Consider the following 17,045-nt stretch of genomic DNA (forward strand, 5'->3'; position numbering starts at 1 on the left):
TATATAAATTTTATTACAATTAAAGAAACATTTAAAAACAATTAAAATTCTGCTTCTGTGTATATATTTACCAGTGTCGTTAATATTTTTATCAACTCGATTTTTTAAGTTAAAAGGTATAACAGATTTAATAAATTTAATATTATTTCTAAATCTGTCTACTAATTTTCCACGAGAAATCCCAGGTTTGTTTTCTTTCGAATTTTTTTTAGTAATTGGTGGAATAAAATATGTTTCCGTGCTTTCATGCGGAAATAATTGTATTATTTGTTTAGATATATATTCAAAATCTTCATTTTTGACCACTCTAAGAAAATTAAAAATTAAAAAATGCATTTAATATAAAAAAATAAAATGTTTTTTGTATACCTTATATTTAAATTCAAAAGATAAGTCACAATTATGTTGCACAGCAGTGATTGACATCTTGATGTAAAATTTTGTCTGTATTGGCTTATTTGTAACAAAGTATTTCCAAAAGCCGTTTTTAATAAAATGTCCTTTAAAATAAAATTTTCTTTTTCAAATTTTAATTTTTCACGAGGTTGATTTGTAGACACATTAAGTAATAAATCCTCCTTAAATGTATTTTCTTGTTCCACATTGTTGTTTAAAAAATATTTGTCATATCTATTAATGTGATGTCATTATCAAAAAGAATTTCATTGGAAGTACATGAAGAATTTTGGTATATAGATACGTCGCTACTGGTTAGATTCTGAAAAAAATAATCTCATTAAATAAAATATTAAATAATAATTTATAATAAAACTTGTTTTATACAAATTTGAATAAAATAAATAAAAATAAAGATTTAACTTACAAAATCATAATATTTTTTCCAAAGAGTCATTTGATTTTTAACGACAGGAACTATATGCTCAAAATCTCGAAAATTACAATCTTTTATTAGATTACCGACACTTTCTAAAGAATTTATTCCATTTGCTGTAAGAAATAGATTTTTAATATAAATTTTAACTTTATTTACGTGAGTTAGTAATAATAACTAAATACATAGTAAGGATTACTATCTATTCACCGAGTTAGTAATAATAATTAAATTAATAGTAATTCTTACTATTAATTTAGTTATTACTAACTCGGTGAATAGATAGTAATCCTTACTATGTATTTAGTTATTATCACTAACTCAGTGAATAGATAGTAATCCTTACTACTTATTTAGTTATTATTACTTTAATAGTAAATATTATTCAATTATTATTTTACATTATTATTTTATTTTACAACGTACCTTTTAGTATATCCATAAGATGTTGAAGGCCTAACGACTCGAGAAAATTGTCCAATTCCATCTTGTAACTTAAAATTAGAGACGTACGAAACTGTAAGAGCACGCGGCCTGCGTGCAGGTTCACTCGTGATACGCAAAATGTACGAAACTGTAAGAGCACACGGCCTGCGTGCAAATTCACTCACGATACGCAAAATGTACGAAACTGTAAGAGCACGCGGCCTGCGTGCAAATTCACTCACGATACGCAAAATGTACGAAACTGTAAGAGCACGCGGCCTGCGTGCAGGTTCACTTGTGATACGCAAAATGTACGAAACTGTAAGAGCACGCGGCCTGTGTGCAAATTCACTCACGATACGCAAAACGTACGAAACTGTAAGAGAACGCGACCTGCGTGCAGGCTCACTCACGACACACGAACTATGAAACAATGCCACATTGTGGGTCACTCGTGATTTCGGAACTCGTGACACGAAAACGCACGAAGAAAGAAGTTTCTTCATATCGTGCAATACAAATATATATGTACATATACACTTAGCGAACGAACATTGAACGATTAGCGAACGCGAACATTTACAAACAAATTAATTATTACGAAAATGATACACCAATAATCAATAATGCAACCGATGAATGTTCACGGTCGTTGTCGTTGTGTTCGTTTTAAGTTTATACATATCTTTACACATATGAACAAACAACACGAGAGCGCGATAGAGAGCTCGCTTTACAGAACGAGCAAACCCGAGAGAAACGGCAGTCTCGCTCTCGTCTAACACAAGTTTGAGCGAATCTGGTACCGAAACCACGAAAAGGGCGTGTGATCTTAACATGGACGTAACAACCAAAAAATGACTCGATCGTCTTGATCGGGTGATCAAGCGAATGATTCGATCGAATTTACAACATATTGCTTATGATAATATATAACAAATTGATAAATGTGGCAAGAGTAATGTGTTTACGTAGTAATACTTACGAAATATATAATGCTTAAAGTAATATATAACAAATTGATAAATGTGGCAAAAGTAATTGTTTACGTAGTAATACTTACAAAAATAATTTTGTAACTATCACCATATTAATTACAAAATATTTTAAAGACAATTTGATATTAGACACTAAGATATTTTTTAATTATTATTGAATTATTTGATAATACATACTATTTCATTTAGTTTAATCAACTCGACGCAAAAATGCTTTTACCAAACATTTATAAATATTGTTACGCCGGGAACGGGGTCAGCGAACGTCTCCGCGTTTGCGCTACTTGCTCACTCTTCTCACACTCTCTCACCCGCGGCACTCGGACTCCGCGAAAGAAAAGAGACGTTTTAAGAAAGAGAAACGATAACGATTTAATCAAACATTAACCAAATACAGAGTGACATCCGCACCGAATAGAGTCACGGGCAGAACTGTCATTTTAACCATTAATAATAATCTTCGTTTCCCTGGCAACGGGGAACCGAAACCTCGGAGTGAGCCGGCAGCTTCATGCTGCTCCGTATACCGGGCGTAACAATATTATAAAATGTATGGTTGTTATTACAATATTTGGTAATAATTACAAAATGTTTGAAGAAATTGCATTACTAAATGCATTTTACGCGAAAACCAAGAATTTTTTTTTTTAGTGTTGTTTCAGTGTTTAGGTTTGCTCAGAAAAAACCATTAATATCAGACCCCACGCGATAAAACTTTGGCGATCGATGTTTAACTGAATTATTCACATGTTTATTCACGAACGACTTTGCGAAAAAAGATTAAACGTTTACTTTCCCGAAGTTACCGAAACTATTTTATTCTGTCGAAAGACCGGAGCACTATTATCTGATCAATCGTTCGAAAACTGTTCGCGTGGAATTATCCGGTTGATAGAAACAATCGGCCATTAATGGACGACTTTTAATTATTAGTTGTCGCGACGGAAAGAATGCGCTATCTCGCACGGCTTTTTCGTTTTCAACGTGTAGCGCCTCCCCGAATGAATTCCTCTCGAATTCCCTGCCGGCGGCGAAAGCATCACTGTCCCAGGAGATTTATATCCTTTGGAAGTTACGTCCTCACGGGGGTGTTCACTTTGTGCTCAAAGTTTCTATTTAATTTTTTAAAATTATTTTTCTGTTTATCGTTTATTCAGCCGTGAGCGTCTCTCCACCCTGCGCAAGAATTTCGGATATCGAAGTTATTGCGGTGAATAAAAAAAACCCCCTTCGAGAAGGATGTCGATGATCCTCTATAACCTCTGAGGTGATCCAGATGACGTAACGTCGTTAAAACTTATTTGATTTAGAGCTGGATGCTATTAAAGATTTCGGCGCTGCAAGGAGAAATTCCTCGCCTTTTCGATCATCGGGAATAAGTTGAAAGCGTGAAAAATAGACCGCGTATAATCGTACTCAAAAGCGCGTACGACGCAAGATTTAAACCACAAACTCGTACAAATCATTTCGATCAGATTAATATTTAAATGGTAAAATTATTGAAAGAATTATCTTGAAATATGCGTTAGAATTAAATGCAAATGCTACCGCTAAAATATCGTAAGCACCGTGATGCGATAGGTGATATTTACGCGCCCGTGTTTGCTCCGCTCATAATTATTAATAAATGCGTAAAGGCGATATTCATTGCCCACCGGCAATTTCGGGAATACGAATCGGGGTTCGACGGTTCGCAATAACTTATCCGATCCGTCGCGGTGAATGTTGTTTTTCAGCAAGAAATGTCTTCCGTATATGCACCGCGACTCTTGGTAAAAATCAGGGAAATCGATAGAGACCAGTTGCGTCCATTATTAATGCCGAAGGTATCTATCGCTTCCGGGCTTGGTGGACCAACGTCGAAAATGGGGGAGAGGAGAGGCAATAAAATCGCAAGGATAGGGATATCGAGCCGCTCTCTCGATCACGCAGGACCGCGTGTACATTATTAACAAAAAAAATTAAAAAAAAAAAAAAGAAAGAGATGATATCAGAAAAAAACGTCAAGTAAGAAAATGAATAATTACAAAATTTTAGAAAAAAAAATAAAAAAAAAACTTTTCGCTGCTTTTTTTTTTGAACGCAGCGTTAAGTTTTTTTTAAATTTTTTTTTTTCTAAAATTTTGTAATTATTCATTTTCTTACTTGACGTTTTTTTTCTGATATCTTTTTTTTTTTTTTTTTTTTTTTTTGTCATTAAGTTCGTTCACTTGACGTTTTTTTTTCTTTTTTTTAAAAAAGTTTTTTATATACAGGGTGTCCCAAAGTCATGTAGACAAACTTTGGAACTAGGTAGATCTCGTTATTTTAAGAAGAAAAGTTCTTTACCATTTTTTATTCCGAGTAATATTAAGCGAGATAATAATTATTGAAAATTATGTCTTTTGGGCGGAACTTACTGCCCCCCACACCGCGCGGAGACTCTCATCGCTCTATCCATCGATAGTCCCCAATCCTTGCGTTCTCGATCATCGATAAGAAAAATGAAGGCGCGCGGGGCAAGACAAGCGGTTACGATCGGCCCGCCTAGATAAACTGGTCTAAACCAGAAATAAAAGAAAGGCGACGACGCGTAACAATACAAAGAAAATTATCGATGATCAAGAAAGCATGGATTGGGGACTACCGACGGATAGAGCGTCTCCGCGCGGTGTGAGGAGCAGTAAGATCCGCCCAAAAAACCTAATTTTCAATAATTTTTATCTCGCTTAATATTACTCAGAATAAAAAATGGTAAAGAACTTTTTGTCTTAAAATAACGAGATCTACCTAGTTCCAAAGTTTGTCTACATGACTTTGGGACACCCTGTATATATCATTTTTTTTTTATTTAATATTATCTTTTTTTTGAAAAAAAAAGTTTTTTTTATTGTATTATTTTTTAAATATACATTAAATTTTTATGTATACATTATAAGTTTTATTTTATTGTTTTATTGATTTATCTCTTTTATATTTTTTATAAACTTTACTAATCGTTATTAAACTCGTTTAAACTGAACTTGAACGAAAATTATTACCTTAATTCTTTCTTATTTATTTTTTTTTTTTTTTATAGTGGGAAAATGCATTTACACATACCCTCTCCTTTGATAATGTTAGAGGGTTATGCCGGACTCAGGTCTTACGCATTAAAACTGCCCACTACCGGCTAAAACCCCACTATTATCTTCTATGGTGACGTGACTTGTGTTGGATTTGAACTTATATCTATACTTTTTTTTTTTAATATTAATATGTATAAATTTTTTGCACCTTTAGGCCAATTTATTTTTCTTATTTTCATATCTTGAATTTCTACCCATTTACTATTTTTTCCAATTCTACACATATTAGTATAATATCCTTTTTCTATACAATTTCCGTAATGAAATATTGCACTTTCAGTTATATAATATTTTTCATTTATGTTTATTTTTTCATAAGGTATTTTATTTATATTAATTTGCAAATTTTTTTTTTTTTTTTGATTTTCTATTTTTTCAAATAAAGGAAGATTTATTATTAATATATTTTGTATCATTTTTAGTAGGGAATAAACACGGGTTCTAACCCAAGAGCGTTGAGGGGGGCGAGAGGACGGGAGAAAAAATCCGTGATGAGAGGAGCGCGAGGAGAGGTAGCGGTTTGGTGGGAAGAGACCTGGGGGGCTATCTATTTATTTATACCCCCAGGTCTCTTCTCACCAACCGCTACCTCTCCCCGCGCTCCTCTCATCATGGATTTTTTCTCCCGTCCCCTCGCCTCCCTCAACGCTCCTGAGTTAGAACCCGTGTTTATTCCCCTTACAACACCCTGCGCTAGCAACCACCGTTAATATATATATATATATATTACAAATAAAATAAAAACTTACGTTTTTTAATTTTGCCGCATTTTTTTCAGCGGCGGCAATTCGCTGTTTATGAAGACGAATCGTTTCCCGTGGGTGCACAAGTTCATTCGTTTGTCTATTCGTATGTCTATAACGTATGTCGTTTGTCTATAACGTATTCACACTCGTTAACCACGGGATTTTTGGGAACAGAACGAGATGTTCTAATAACCGTTAATATTTCACCACGTTCGCTTTCACTACGTAAGCGATTGTCCAAATATATGCTAAATTGAGCTATACTGTTTTTTTGGTGTGTACCACACCACACACCGCCTGCACTGAATGGGGTACGATCCCCCAACTCGCGACGCGCAAGAATATGCAGTAGCGACGAACACTTTTCCATTTGAGAGAAATTAGACGTTACACTTGAAAAGTCAGCATACGACTGACAGGCTACAGCTGTGAGCTCACTGCAGACAGTCAGAAAGTAAAAACGAAAGCATTTTTTTATCAGCAGCAGTCCCGAAGGTATGACATATACTCATGCGAATCTTTTTACAACGTTTAGCACGTTTGAAACTTAAGATGCATTCTTGCACATGATGTGAAATTATGAAATTATTTTATATTAAAAATATAAATTTGCAAATATTTTTTTTCTTATAAACAATATATTTAATATAAACATTTTGAAATATAATATAAACATTTTAAAAACATATACTCATGCGAATCTTTCTTTGAAAATAAGTTTTTTCTTATAAACAATATATTTAATATAAACATTTTTGAAATATAATATAAACATTTAAAACATATACTCATGCGAATCTTTCTTTGAAAATAAGAGCATTACAGACTGTCAGAAAGAAAACGAAAGCATTTTTTTATCATCTACTATCCTAAGGTGTGTGACATATACCCGTGCGAATCATTTAAGAAAAAAATGCTATCAAATCGACACGTGTTAAAAAATGCATCAATATGCAAAAATGTATATATAAAGAGAGGCTGTGAGATGAAAATCTATTCAGTCGTGAAGCATTAGAGTTTTTGTGAGCCAATTTTCATTATAAAGTTTTTTGTTTAAAAATGGAATCTGTTTATAACGATCGTATTGAAAATCACATTGATGTGACATATCCGGCGATTGGGGTAAGAACTATCATGTAAAAATACAAACTATTTTAATGAAAAAAAAATGTATCATAAAATTATAATATTTTTTTACAGCGCATATACATAGACAGCGAACCGTTTCATGAGGTGCAAATAGAGCATATTATGAAAATAAAAATTCCACACGTACAGCCCGTAAGTCATCTTTTTACACAAAAATATATTTAAATAATAAAGAATGTAGAAATAAAATAATTTAATTTTTTAGGATTGGATTGATCCGGAAGAAATCCGTATAAAAGGGTTCATTAATATCAAAAAAAATATGCGATAAAAAATAAACGCCGTCGCGATAAGGAATATAATTGATATATTTGGATGGGCCCTCATGAAGGTGGTGATGTCTTCGGGCTGCGCAACATGTTTAATATGGAAGAAGACATCGCCTTTGCGCCGGAAAGTTGGAATTAGGTAAAAATAAATATATATATATATATTCTTAATATATTACAATTGTATTTTTTTAATTTATAATTATATATTTCAGTCTGTGCGCGACGGTGCGCGTAGAGCACTCACCCGCGGCACTCGTGTACCGGGACCACCCTGACAAGGGCGTCGCGCGGGGGGTAGGAAAGCTCCGTGACAAGACCAATTACTCGGTTAATCAACGAATTTTATTGACACACACATACACACACCCGGAACGAAATAAATTTGAAAATAGAATACGAGACGGAAATCTTGAGTTTGCCGTCGGATAGCCGCCGTTCGACGCGACGGAGATCTTGAGGCGCTTCCCACTGGAGGCACCCGCGATGCGGATATCTTCAACGCGACGCAGAGAACGCGAGGCGGCTCGGCAATCGCGATCGCGCTTCGCTCCGGGCGCGCCAATGGAATCCCACACGCACGCGAAATACACGCAAAATTCGCAGGGACGGCACGACGTGCCAAATCTCCGGTGCAGGCTGCACGGAGGACGATCACTCTGGGTAGCTTGGCGAATCGAGTCCCAGAGCGTCGGAGGCGATCCGATTCGGCCGCGAAATCTAATCAACCGTTAACAATTTTCGATTCGCGGCGCGAACATACCACATCGTGGCAAGGCGGAAGCTCGGATACGACTAACTGAATCGACTGCTTTCGTCGGAATTCGAGCACCGGGCTCGAGGAATGGAATGTCGCAAACAAGAAAGAAAAGGGAAGAAAAAAGGGTTGAGTACGCTACTCGGCACGCATTTACGGTATGATCGCCAAGCGAAAACCCGCGACGACGCCGCGTGCGATCTACGTGTCGGACGACCGAGGAAAATTCCGTATTGCTCGATCGTCCGAACGCTAGCACATGTACGCGCGTACACAGTCCCAAAACTTGATTTAAATTAAATTAAGATTAAGATTAAAAGTATATGTTTTAAATATTTTAATAATTATATATTTTATATATTTTATATATATTTGTTAAAAATAAAAAACATAATTTTACATAAAAAATAATTTTTATTTTAATCTTTACAACTCCTCCTGACGCTACAACCACTAATTGAATATTTTAAGGTGCTACACTTTGTCACCATCCGTTAACATAAATTTGTTTATTAAAATTTTTACAACTCCTTTTGATGCTCCAGTTAAATATTTTTAAATACATTTTTGTAAAGCGCAATGCGTAAAATGATTATTAATAGGATCTAAAATATTTTGTAAGATTCGGCATCTTCATTATCTGCGTCTAAGGTTTCAATGATGCGGTCTTCTCTAACATCACCGTCGAGCATATCAACCATGTACGTTTCTCATATCCTTTGATATAAGATGCCACACTTCATCGCCATCCCCGTTTACATAAATTTTTTTAATCTTTATAATTCCTTTTGACGCTGCGACCACCAGTTGAATATTTTAAATACATTCTGTAAAGCGCAATGCGTAAGATGATTTCCACATCGCACAGTATTAATAGTATCTAAAATATTTAAAGATTCAATATCTTCATAATCAGCGTCTAAGGTTTCAATGATGTAATCTTCTCTAACATCGTCGTCGAGCATATCAGCCAACCATGCACATTTCTCATATCCTTTGACATATATAAGACGTGACACTTCATCACCATCTACACCTGTTACAGCTGTTGTAATTAATTGTTTTGCCATGTTGTATGGCACGGTTCCTTCTTCCCACGACAATGTATGATGATATTTTATTGTCCAAGAAATGCATGACTTTTCAGATTGTGCCAAAAAATTCCATGGCACTGGATTTTTAAAGATGTAATGAGTTAGAACAGTACCCTTTCTTAGCACTGCAACTTCTTTTACAATAAATCGCCGTCCAATATTAAAACCTTGAAGATCAACAAACGTTGGCGCAATCATGATGAACGCGTGTTTGAAACAATAATGATGTGTAGATAAAATTGTTTCTTTATATATGATAAAAACTGCTGATATAGCAATTTTATAAGACCTTGCGCACAACGTTAGACAGTGGACTATATTCAACTATGCGATCGTGTAAAATAAGACAATATGCGGTTGTATTTGCAGGAACATTTTCCTTGCAATCAAATTCTAATCGCACGTCTACAGTGACGCTTTTGATTGACTCGTTCTGTCGAGAGCAATCGATAACAACAAATGGTCCATATGATAGAAATGCTGCTACATTGCAAAAAGCCTCATAAGAACTGTTGCCATAATAAGCTTTACGAAAACGTATATACATATCATAAAGAATGGCGTATCTTTTTTTGTCAAAATCTAAATTCAGATCATCATATGGATAATATTCAGAGTTGAGAAAAAGTTTCACATTCGTTAATTTACAATCATCAAAAATGGTTGATTTTTTAGACATAACGTTTTTGCGATCGGTTTGCAGAGCAAAGATAACGTATCGAGGTTTTTCAAGTTGCGTTGCAGCCTTGACGGCCCAAGAATGTTTTGTAGTACTCTGCAAAAGAGGATATTCATACAAATCCCACGAGCGAAAAGTCATGCTTAAATATCGCCCACTATCCAAAGTTCGCAGCATGGATAATTTATTGACCTCATTTAATATGACATGAGACATTCGCCACTGTATTTTATGCAATTCAATTTCTGGCTCTAATTTCGAATCTTCTATAATGGAATTATTATCATTGCGAGCGCGTATTAAAATTAATTCATGGCGAGCGTTGACAACCACTCGTTTATAATCTTCACAGAAACCTAACAATATACTGAAGGGTACACAAAAATTAAAGAATCCTTCTGACGTAGTTGATGTTTCACTCCATCCAGCATTTTGCAGCATCACAGCATTATCAGATGTTAGCGATATATAATTTTTAAGAGTGCTAGTTATTCCAACGTTTCTGTTGCGATCAATTTTTACACCATTGAGTTCATAACGGATTTCATCGAACATAAATGCTACACATTTATTTCCCAGTGTATAAGTTTAAAATAATTAATAAATATCGGAGACGAATTCCTAGCCTTCCCGGCGCCGTCGCGTCACCCAATACGCACTTTAAATAAATCGCGCTTACTGCTAGCCCTTTGTTTCATCAGACAAAGATTAAGCACGTATTGTGTCTTAATAACGATCTGCAAATACGCAGTGCCATTTTCTGGCTAACGTCACGAACAATCGTGAAATTAGAAACTATAATATCCGGCTAGCATCGCAAGACGAGCCTGCGGATTCTCAGATCGCCGGGAACCCCGGGATTGCGTCCTCGCTAAAACAAAGAACTTGTGCTAAGCACTTGTCGTCGATCTGCTAGTAGCGTCAGTATCCCCTGAATCTTGCTCGAAGACACTTCATGCAATTTTATCGTGACGATTTTAACTATATCTTAAAAGCAATTGTGTGCTTGCATCTTCACTTACGCGTTTCGCGCTTGCTTCAAATTCGCGTGGCTCGCATTTGTGAAATTTGTATACAACAATTTAAAATTGAAACGATCTGCTTTCGCGGCGGGTCTCGAATGTCGGGCCAGCGAGCCCAGGACGCTCGTCGGGACGCAGGATTCGAGTGTGTGAGGTCGAGAATGCACCGAGACGGATGTCGTAACAAAAAAAGACTATTTATTAATTAACCACGACGTCCGCTTGGTCAAGCGGCGCCGACATATATATATACATAGATGTAACAGAACAAATATAATGAACGTGCGGCGTGAATATAGTTTGCCAGTGGGCGCGTCGGCCCTTTAAATCTTGATCGATGTAACGCGTGCGCGAGACGTAAATTCGCGGATGGTCGCGGGTGACCCACGTGAGGCGCGGTGGGTGGCGCGGAACCGTGGGCGCGGTTTTCGGCGCGGATCGTAGATCCCGCGATCGGTCCTGTCGGAAGGACCGGCGGTACGCGGGACGCGGGCGCGGAACGACGGGCGGGGCCCGCCGTACTATTGATCGCGGTTAGAGACGGTTTGATCTAGAGCGCGGTATGAAATTGCTATGCGTCGGTGGATCGCGGGTGACGCGATGCGGTTGGGGGCAGGATGCACCTTGACCGGTGTCGCTAGCCAAGAGTTCTTGACCGAGGCGGAGATTTCTCCACCCCGTGGATCACGACGGTGCGACGGGATCTTAAATGCGTTTCGAGCCTTTCCGTGCCGCAGACGTAGGATCGAGAGTCCTCAAAGGAGGCGGAGTGCGCTCCACCCCACGAACTAGTCATGCGTACGTTTAGAGTTCGGAAACGAGAGGATCGTGAGCGCCAGGAGCTCCTGGCCGAGACGAAGATTGCTTCACCCCGTGGTTTCGTGCTCTAGGATCGGATGTTCGCTCGAGAGCGAACGGATCAGGACGGTCCCGCTGAGTCCTGGCGTCGACTTTTTATACATAAAAAGTGACGGCGCAGGGTTGCCGGGGCTCAGCGGGGTACGTGACGTGTCCCGACGCGTGGCGCCGAGGCCCCGGGATGCGGCGCGCTCGGAAATGACGGGCCTCGACGTCGACGGCGCGGTTCGGCGGCGCTCGGGGACGCTCGGCTAAGTCCGCGGATGGACTTAGCCGCGGAACGGCTACGCGTTGCCGTGCTATTTTGTCGTATATTAAAATATAAAGTTTGGGGCGCACCGCGACCCGGGTCCCCGCCGGACGGTGTTGTGTCCGGCGGCCGGCCGTTGTTGTGGCCGGAACGGTGCATCGCCGGGTGCACCGTTACAAAATAAAGTGCATAATTTTTCGAGAACGCATTAAAAGTAAATCATCCTTTCCCAACTTATTCACCTTATTCCTACGAACCTAGAATTTACCGGAACATTTGGTCTTTCGAGCCGGATATCTTATCCTCGCCTCTCATTTAAACCTAGCCAAGCGTTCTAGTGATCTTTGAGTGAAGTGAATAAATTGTGGAAAATGTCAAAGTCGTACGAAGCTTTAATTCATGCTCAAGTTGAGCTTTACGGAAGAATATCGCGTGCTGTTGAAAATTTACGGAAAATCGGTGCTTCGAACATTACCACCGGCGCAGTAGAAACTCGCCTTTAGCTGCTCGATAGCAATTGGGCAAAATTCGAGGCGGTTCACGATGAACTGTGTACATCTCACTGGAAGGAGATTGAGAGCCTACATCAAGGATGGAACCTTTGCCGAAGCAGAGGAGTCATATATCACTCAACGAACCGCCTTTCTTGATTACTTGAACGAAGCAAAAAAGACCGACACCGAACGGGATATAACTACCCAAGCGGTCGCTCGAAGACAGCTACCGCGTATCCAGTTGCCAGAATTTACGGGCAAATTCGAAGAATGGCCAGCTTTTAAAGACTTATTCCAATCTATTATCTCTAAAGACGCTATTCTTGGAGATGTGGAAAAACTACATTATTTAAAAGGATGTCTAAAAGGAGAGGCCGAACAAATGGTCCGGAACATCCCCATGACATCCGAGAACTATCAACGTGTTTGGGACCTTTTGGAGGAACATTTCGCTAATAAACTGTGATGTATCAAATATAATAAATAAGATTATTAGTTCGTAGAATCGTTATCTGATCCGGGATGACCCCTTGGGATGCCCCTTTGGGATGCCCCGTCGGAAACGATCCTTTTATTATAATCATCAACTGCAGTCAGTCTGCTCCTGGCCGTCTGGACGTGCACACCTTTGTATGGACACTTATAATAATAAAGCTCTTTGTTATATTATAACTTAGTTGGATTATATATATTACATAAACGATTACTTGTGCGCGCGTGCTTTGCATCTCTAACTTCTATGCCAAAAATAAAAACGGAATCTCTTCCCGACTTGCGCAAGTTCTTCCATACGATGCTGCAAACCGTCGGAACTCTTGAAGGAATTGATCGTCCTATTGCCGATTCTGATTTATTCGTGCATCTTATTACTGAATTGCTGGATCCCCGATCAAGACGCGAGTGGGAAACTTCAATTAGCGGCACAAGCGATCCGCCAACGTATGAAGAATTGAAAACGTTTCTCGAAGGACAATTGCGAACCTTGGAGGCTCTCCATCCCGTACCAGGAAACTTTGAACGATTTTAACAAAAATCAACGTCAACTACTACTCCACGAGAACAGCGACAATCTTACATCGGGAAAGCATCTCCTACCTCAGTTGAAAAAAGGTCTTCAAGGTGCGTGCTATGCAGTGGCCCACATTATATTTTGAGCTGTCCCGAATTCGCTAAAAAAGGCCCCAAGGCTCGAAGGGATTATGCTTCCTTTCGCCAGCTCTGCTTCAACTGTTTTGGACAACATCGTCTCGCCACTTGCCCTTCTACAAGAAGCTGTTCAATTTGTGAACAAAGACACCACAGTACCATCCACGAAGCCTGCGTCAGCTCCCCAGACTCCGGAGCCGGAGGTCAATGAATTACAGTCGGCACCAAGCCTACCACGACGATCTCGACGACGCCGACAAGCGCTCAACCGTCAACCACCGTCGCCTCAACTCAGCCAAGGGAAGCATCTGTTCTCCACTTGCGTAATGATTTAAGCTTGCATGTAACCATTTTATTAGCAACAGCGCGAATATATGTTAAAAATCGTTATGGCCAGGAAATCCTCGTGCGTGCCTTAATTGACTCGGGTTCGGAAATTTCTATTATTTCAGAGTCACTAGCTCAAAAATTGCGGTTGCCCCGCCAACCAGCCACAACTGCCATTTTCGGTATTGGCGGCACTAAATCCGGACAAGCTCACGGTTGCATCCTACTCAATATTACTTTAAGTACCCGGAGCGCTTATAAATTAAAGGTTTCGGTTTTTGTATTGCCTCGCGTTTCTGTCAATTCAGAACGATCCGTTCATTTGCCAAACCATTGGCCGCATTTGCAAGGCCTGGAATTGGCTGACCCGGATTTTCAGGATTCTGATCCGGTAGAAATTATCCTCGGTGCCGCGGTTCACGCATTAATTATTGAAGACGGGCTTCGTAAAGGAACTTTTGAAAACAATACCATCGGTCCAAGGACAGGGAGAACCACTTGAATGCCATCCCACAGAGGGCCATTCTATTCTGGGACTGCACTGGCATCCCGTCACTGACTCGTTTACTTTCAAGGTTAACCCTACAGCGGACTCGGTACCTACCAAACGACAAGTACTTTCGGAAACCGCGCGACTTTTTGATCCCCTCGGGTGGCTAGCCCCGGTCATCGTCCGCGCCAAGATTCTATTGCAATCCTTCTGGCTCCAAAAAATCGACTGGGATCAACCTTTATCAATAAAAGATCAAGAAACTTGGAAAATTTTCCGCAAGGAATTGCGTGAAATCGAAGAAATTTCATTACCACGTTGGATTCATACTTTTTCAACCAATTGCACAATCGAGCTTCATGGATTTTCGGATGCTTCAGAAAAGGCATATGCTGCCGTAGTTTACATTCGGGTAACTACGGTCGAGAATAACGACTTCAAATCCAGAATTGCACTACTTCAAGCAAAAACAAAAGTAGCACCTTTGAAAACCATTTCACTTCCACGCCTGGAACTAAATGCTGCCGCCTTGCTTGTCAAATTAATTAATAATATAAAACACGGCGCTAGATTTCAAATTGCAAATATTCATTTATGGACTGATTCAATTATTGCTTTGGCCTGGATTCAGGACCATCCATCTCGATGGACCACCTTCGTAGCCAACCGAGTTACAGAAATACAGGAAACACTTCCGGAGGCTCAATGGCATCATGTGCCTGAAGAAGAAAATCCAGCGGACTGTGCATCTCGTGGTCTCTCCACCGTTGCATTTAAAAATCACCCCCTGTGGTGGCAAGGACCGACATGGCTACAACTTACAGACCACCTGCTACTCAGGCTCGTTGGCAATCCTTTCTTTCAAACCAAAGAAGAAACACGACCTGCTAAAGCACATCTGGGGACTCAAACGCCAGAAGAAAGTTCCATCTTGCTTAGATTTTCCAATCTGCAACGATTTTTACGGGTCTGCACCTTGTGTCGACGATGGTTGCTAAAAAAATCCGGTAAAAGAAACGAACCCATCTTGCCAAATAAAATTGAAGAAATTCAAAACTATTGGATCTCCACCATTCAAGCCACCTGGTTTTCTGAGGAAATAAATAATCTAATAAAAAATAAACAGCTCTCTCGTCAGAATCCTCTTATCAAATTTACTCCCGTTCTTGACAATAAAAAATTACTGCGTGTTGGCGGGCGGTTGCAACACGCTGCGATTTCCTTTGATTCCCGAAATCCAATACTATTGCCCCGCAACTCTCATTTTACAAAATTAATTGTCGATACCTGCCACAGGCGCACACTGCACGGCGGGGTGCAGTTAACTTTGGCCGCCATTCGACAATACTGGATTATTGGTGCCCAAACCTTAGTAAAAAACCACATTCATAAATGTGTTGTCTGCACGCGCTGGCGAAGTCAATCGCCTCATCCTTTAATGAGTCCTTTGCCTAACGCCAGAGTTTTGCCGTCTCGTCCTTTTCAAAACACCGGAGTCGATTACGCAGGTCCAATTTTAATGAGAACCTCTAAAGGACGAGGCCAGAAAAGCCACAAGGGCTTCATTGCTATTGTTGTGTGTTTTGCTACGCGAGCAATACATCTGGAAGCCGTCTCGGATTACACGACCGAGGCCTTTCTAGCGGCCTTCCGCCGATTTACTTCTCGCCGAGGATTGTGTTCCGACTTATACAGTGACCTAGGTACTAACTTTGTCGGCGCCGATGCGCAATTACGCGGTTTCTTACGCGACTTGACTCGAAATAGTCAATTCTTAAATAATTTAGCCAATGACGGAATCCGCTGGCATTTTAATCTGCCTTCTGCGCCACATTTCGGTGGTATATGGGAAGCCGCCGTAAAATCCACCAAGCATCATATCCATCGCGTGATCGGGAATGCTAAACTAACGTTTGAAGAACTCATAACATTTTTTTCACAAGTTGAGGCCTGCCTCAACTCGCGTCCGCTTGCCGCTTTAACTAATGACCCTCAAGATTTAGAGGCTTTATCTCCAGGTCACTTTCTAATCGGAGCACCGCTTTTCGCGATACCCGAACCGTCCCGCGGAAACATCGCTGAAAATAGATTAACACGGTGGCAGTTCGTGCAACAAATGAGAGACCATTTTCGGCGACGATGGCCAACCGAGTACCTCCCTACGTTGAACATTAGGAAAAAATGGCGTAGTCCAGATAAAAATTTATCAATCGGGACACTTTGCTTAATTAAAGGCGAAAATACCGCGCCATCTCAGTGGCCCCTTGCTCGTGTAATAGCCACACACCCCGGTATTGACGGAAATATACGTGTGGTAACCGTACGTAAGGCAGCCACTACTCTACTTCGGCCGGTTGTAAAATTAATACCGTTATCTTTAGCATCCGAGCCTAGCGAGTAA

At 39.6% G+C, this 17,045-nt stretch overlaps 3 protein-coding genes across 3 annotated transcripts; 2 read left to right on the forward strand and 1 right to left on the reverse strand.

The window, feature by feature from the left end:
* Positions 1-9,658: 9,658 nt before the first annotated feature.
* Positions 9,659-10,612, reverse strand: LOC139111384 (uncharacterized). Its single transcript, XM_070671640.1, has 2 exons — positions 10,027-10,612; positions 9,659-9,903 (listed from the first exon to the last, which is right to left on the reverse strand). The coding sequence occupies exons 1-2, from the start codon at positions 10,610-10,612 to the stop codon at positions 9,659-9,661; spliced, it is 831 nt and encodes a 276-aa protein (XP_070527741.1).
* A 2,118-nt stretch (positions 10,613-12,730) lies between these two features.
* LOC139111385 (uncharacterized) lies at positions 12,731-13,147 on the forward strand. The gene has a single exon (XM_070671641.1). It carries the CDS (start codon positions 12,731-12,733, stop codon positions 13,145-13,147), a length of 417 nt encoding a protein of 138 aa, XP_070527742.1.
* Positions 13,148-13,880: 733 nt separating this feature from the next.
* On the forward strand, positions 13,881-17,045 carry LOC139111386 (uncharacterized). Its single transcript, XM_070671642.1, has 3 exons — positions 13,881-14,150; positions 14,225-14,545; positions 14,607-17,045. Exons 1-3 carry the CDS (start codon positions 13,881-13,883, stop codon positions 17,043-17,045), a joined length of 3,030 nt encoding a protein of 1,009 aa, XP_070527743.1.

The sequence above is a fragment of the Cardiocondyla obscurior genome, linkage group LG23, assembly GCF_019399895.1.
Source record: "Cardiocondyla obscurior isolate alpha-2009 linkage group LG23, Cobs3.1, whole genome shotgun sequence".
NCBI lineage: Eukaryota > Metazoa > Arthropoda > Insecta > Hymenoptera > Formicidae > Cardiocondyla > Cardiocondyla obscurior.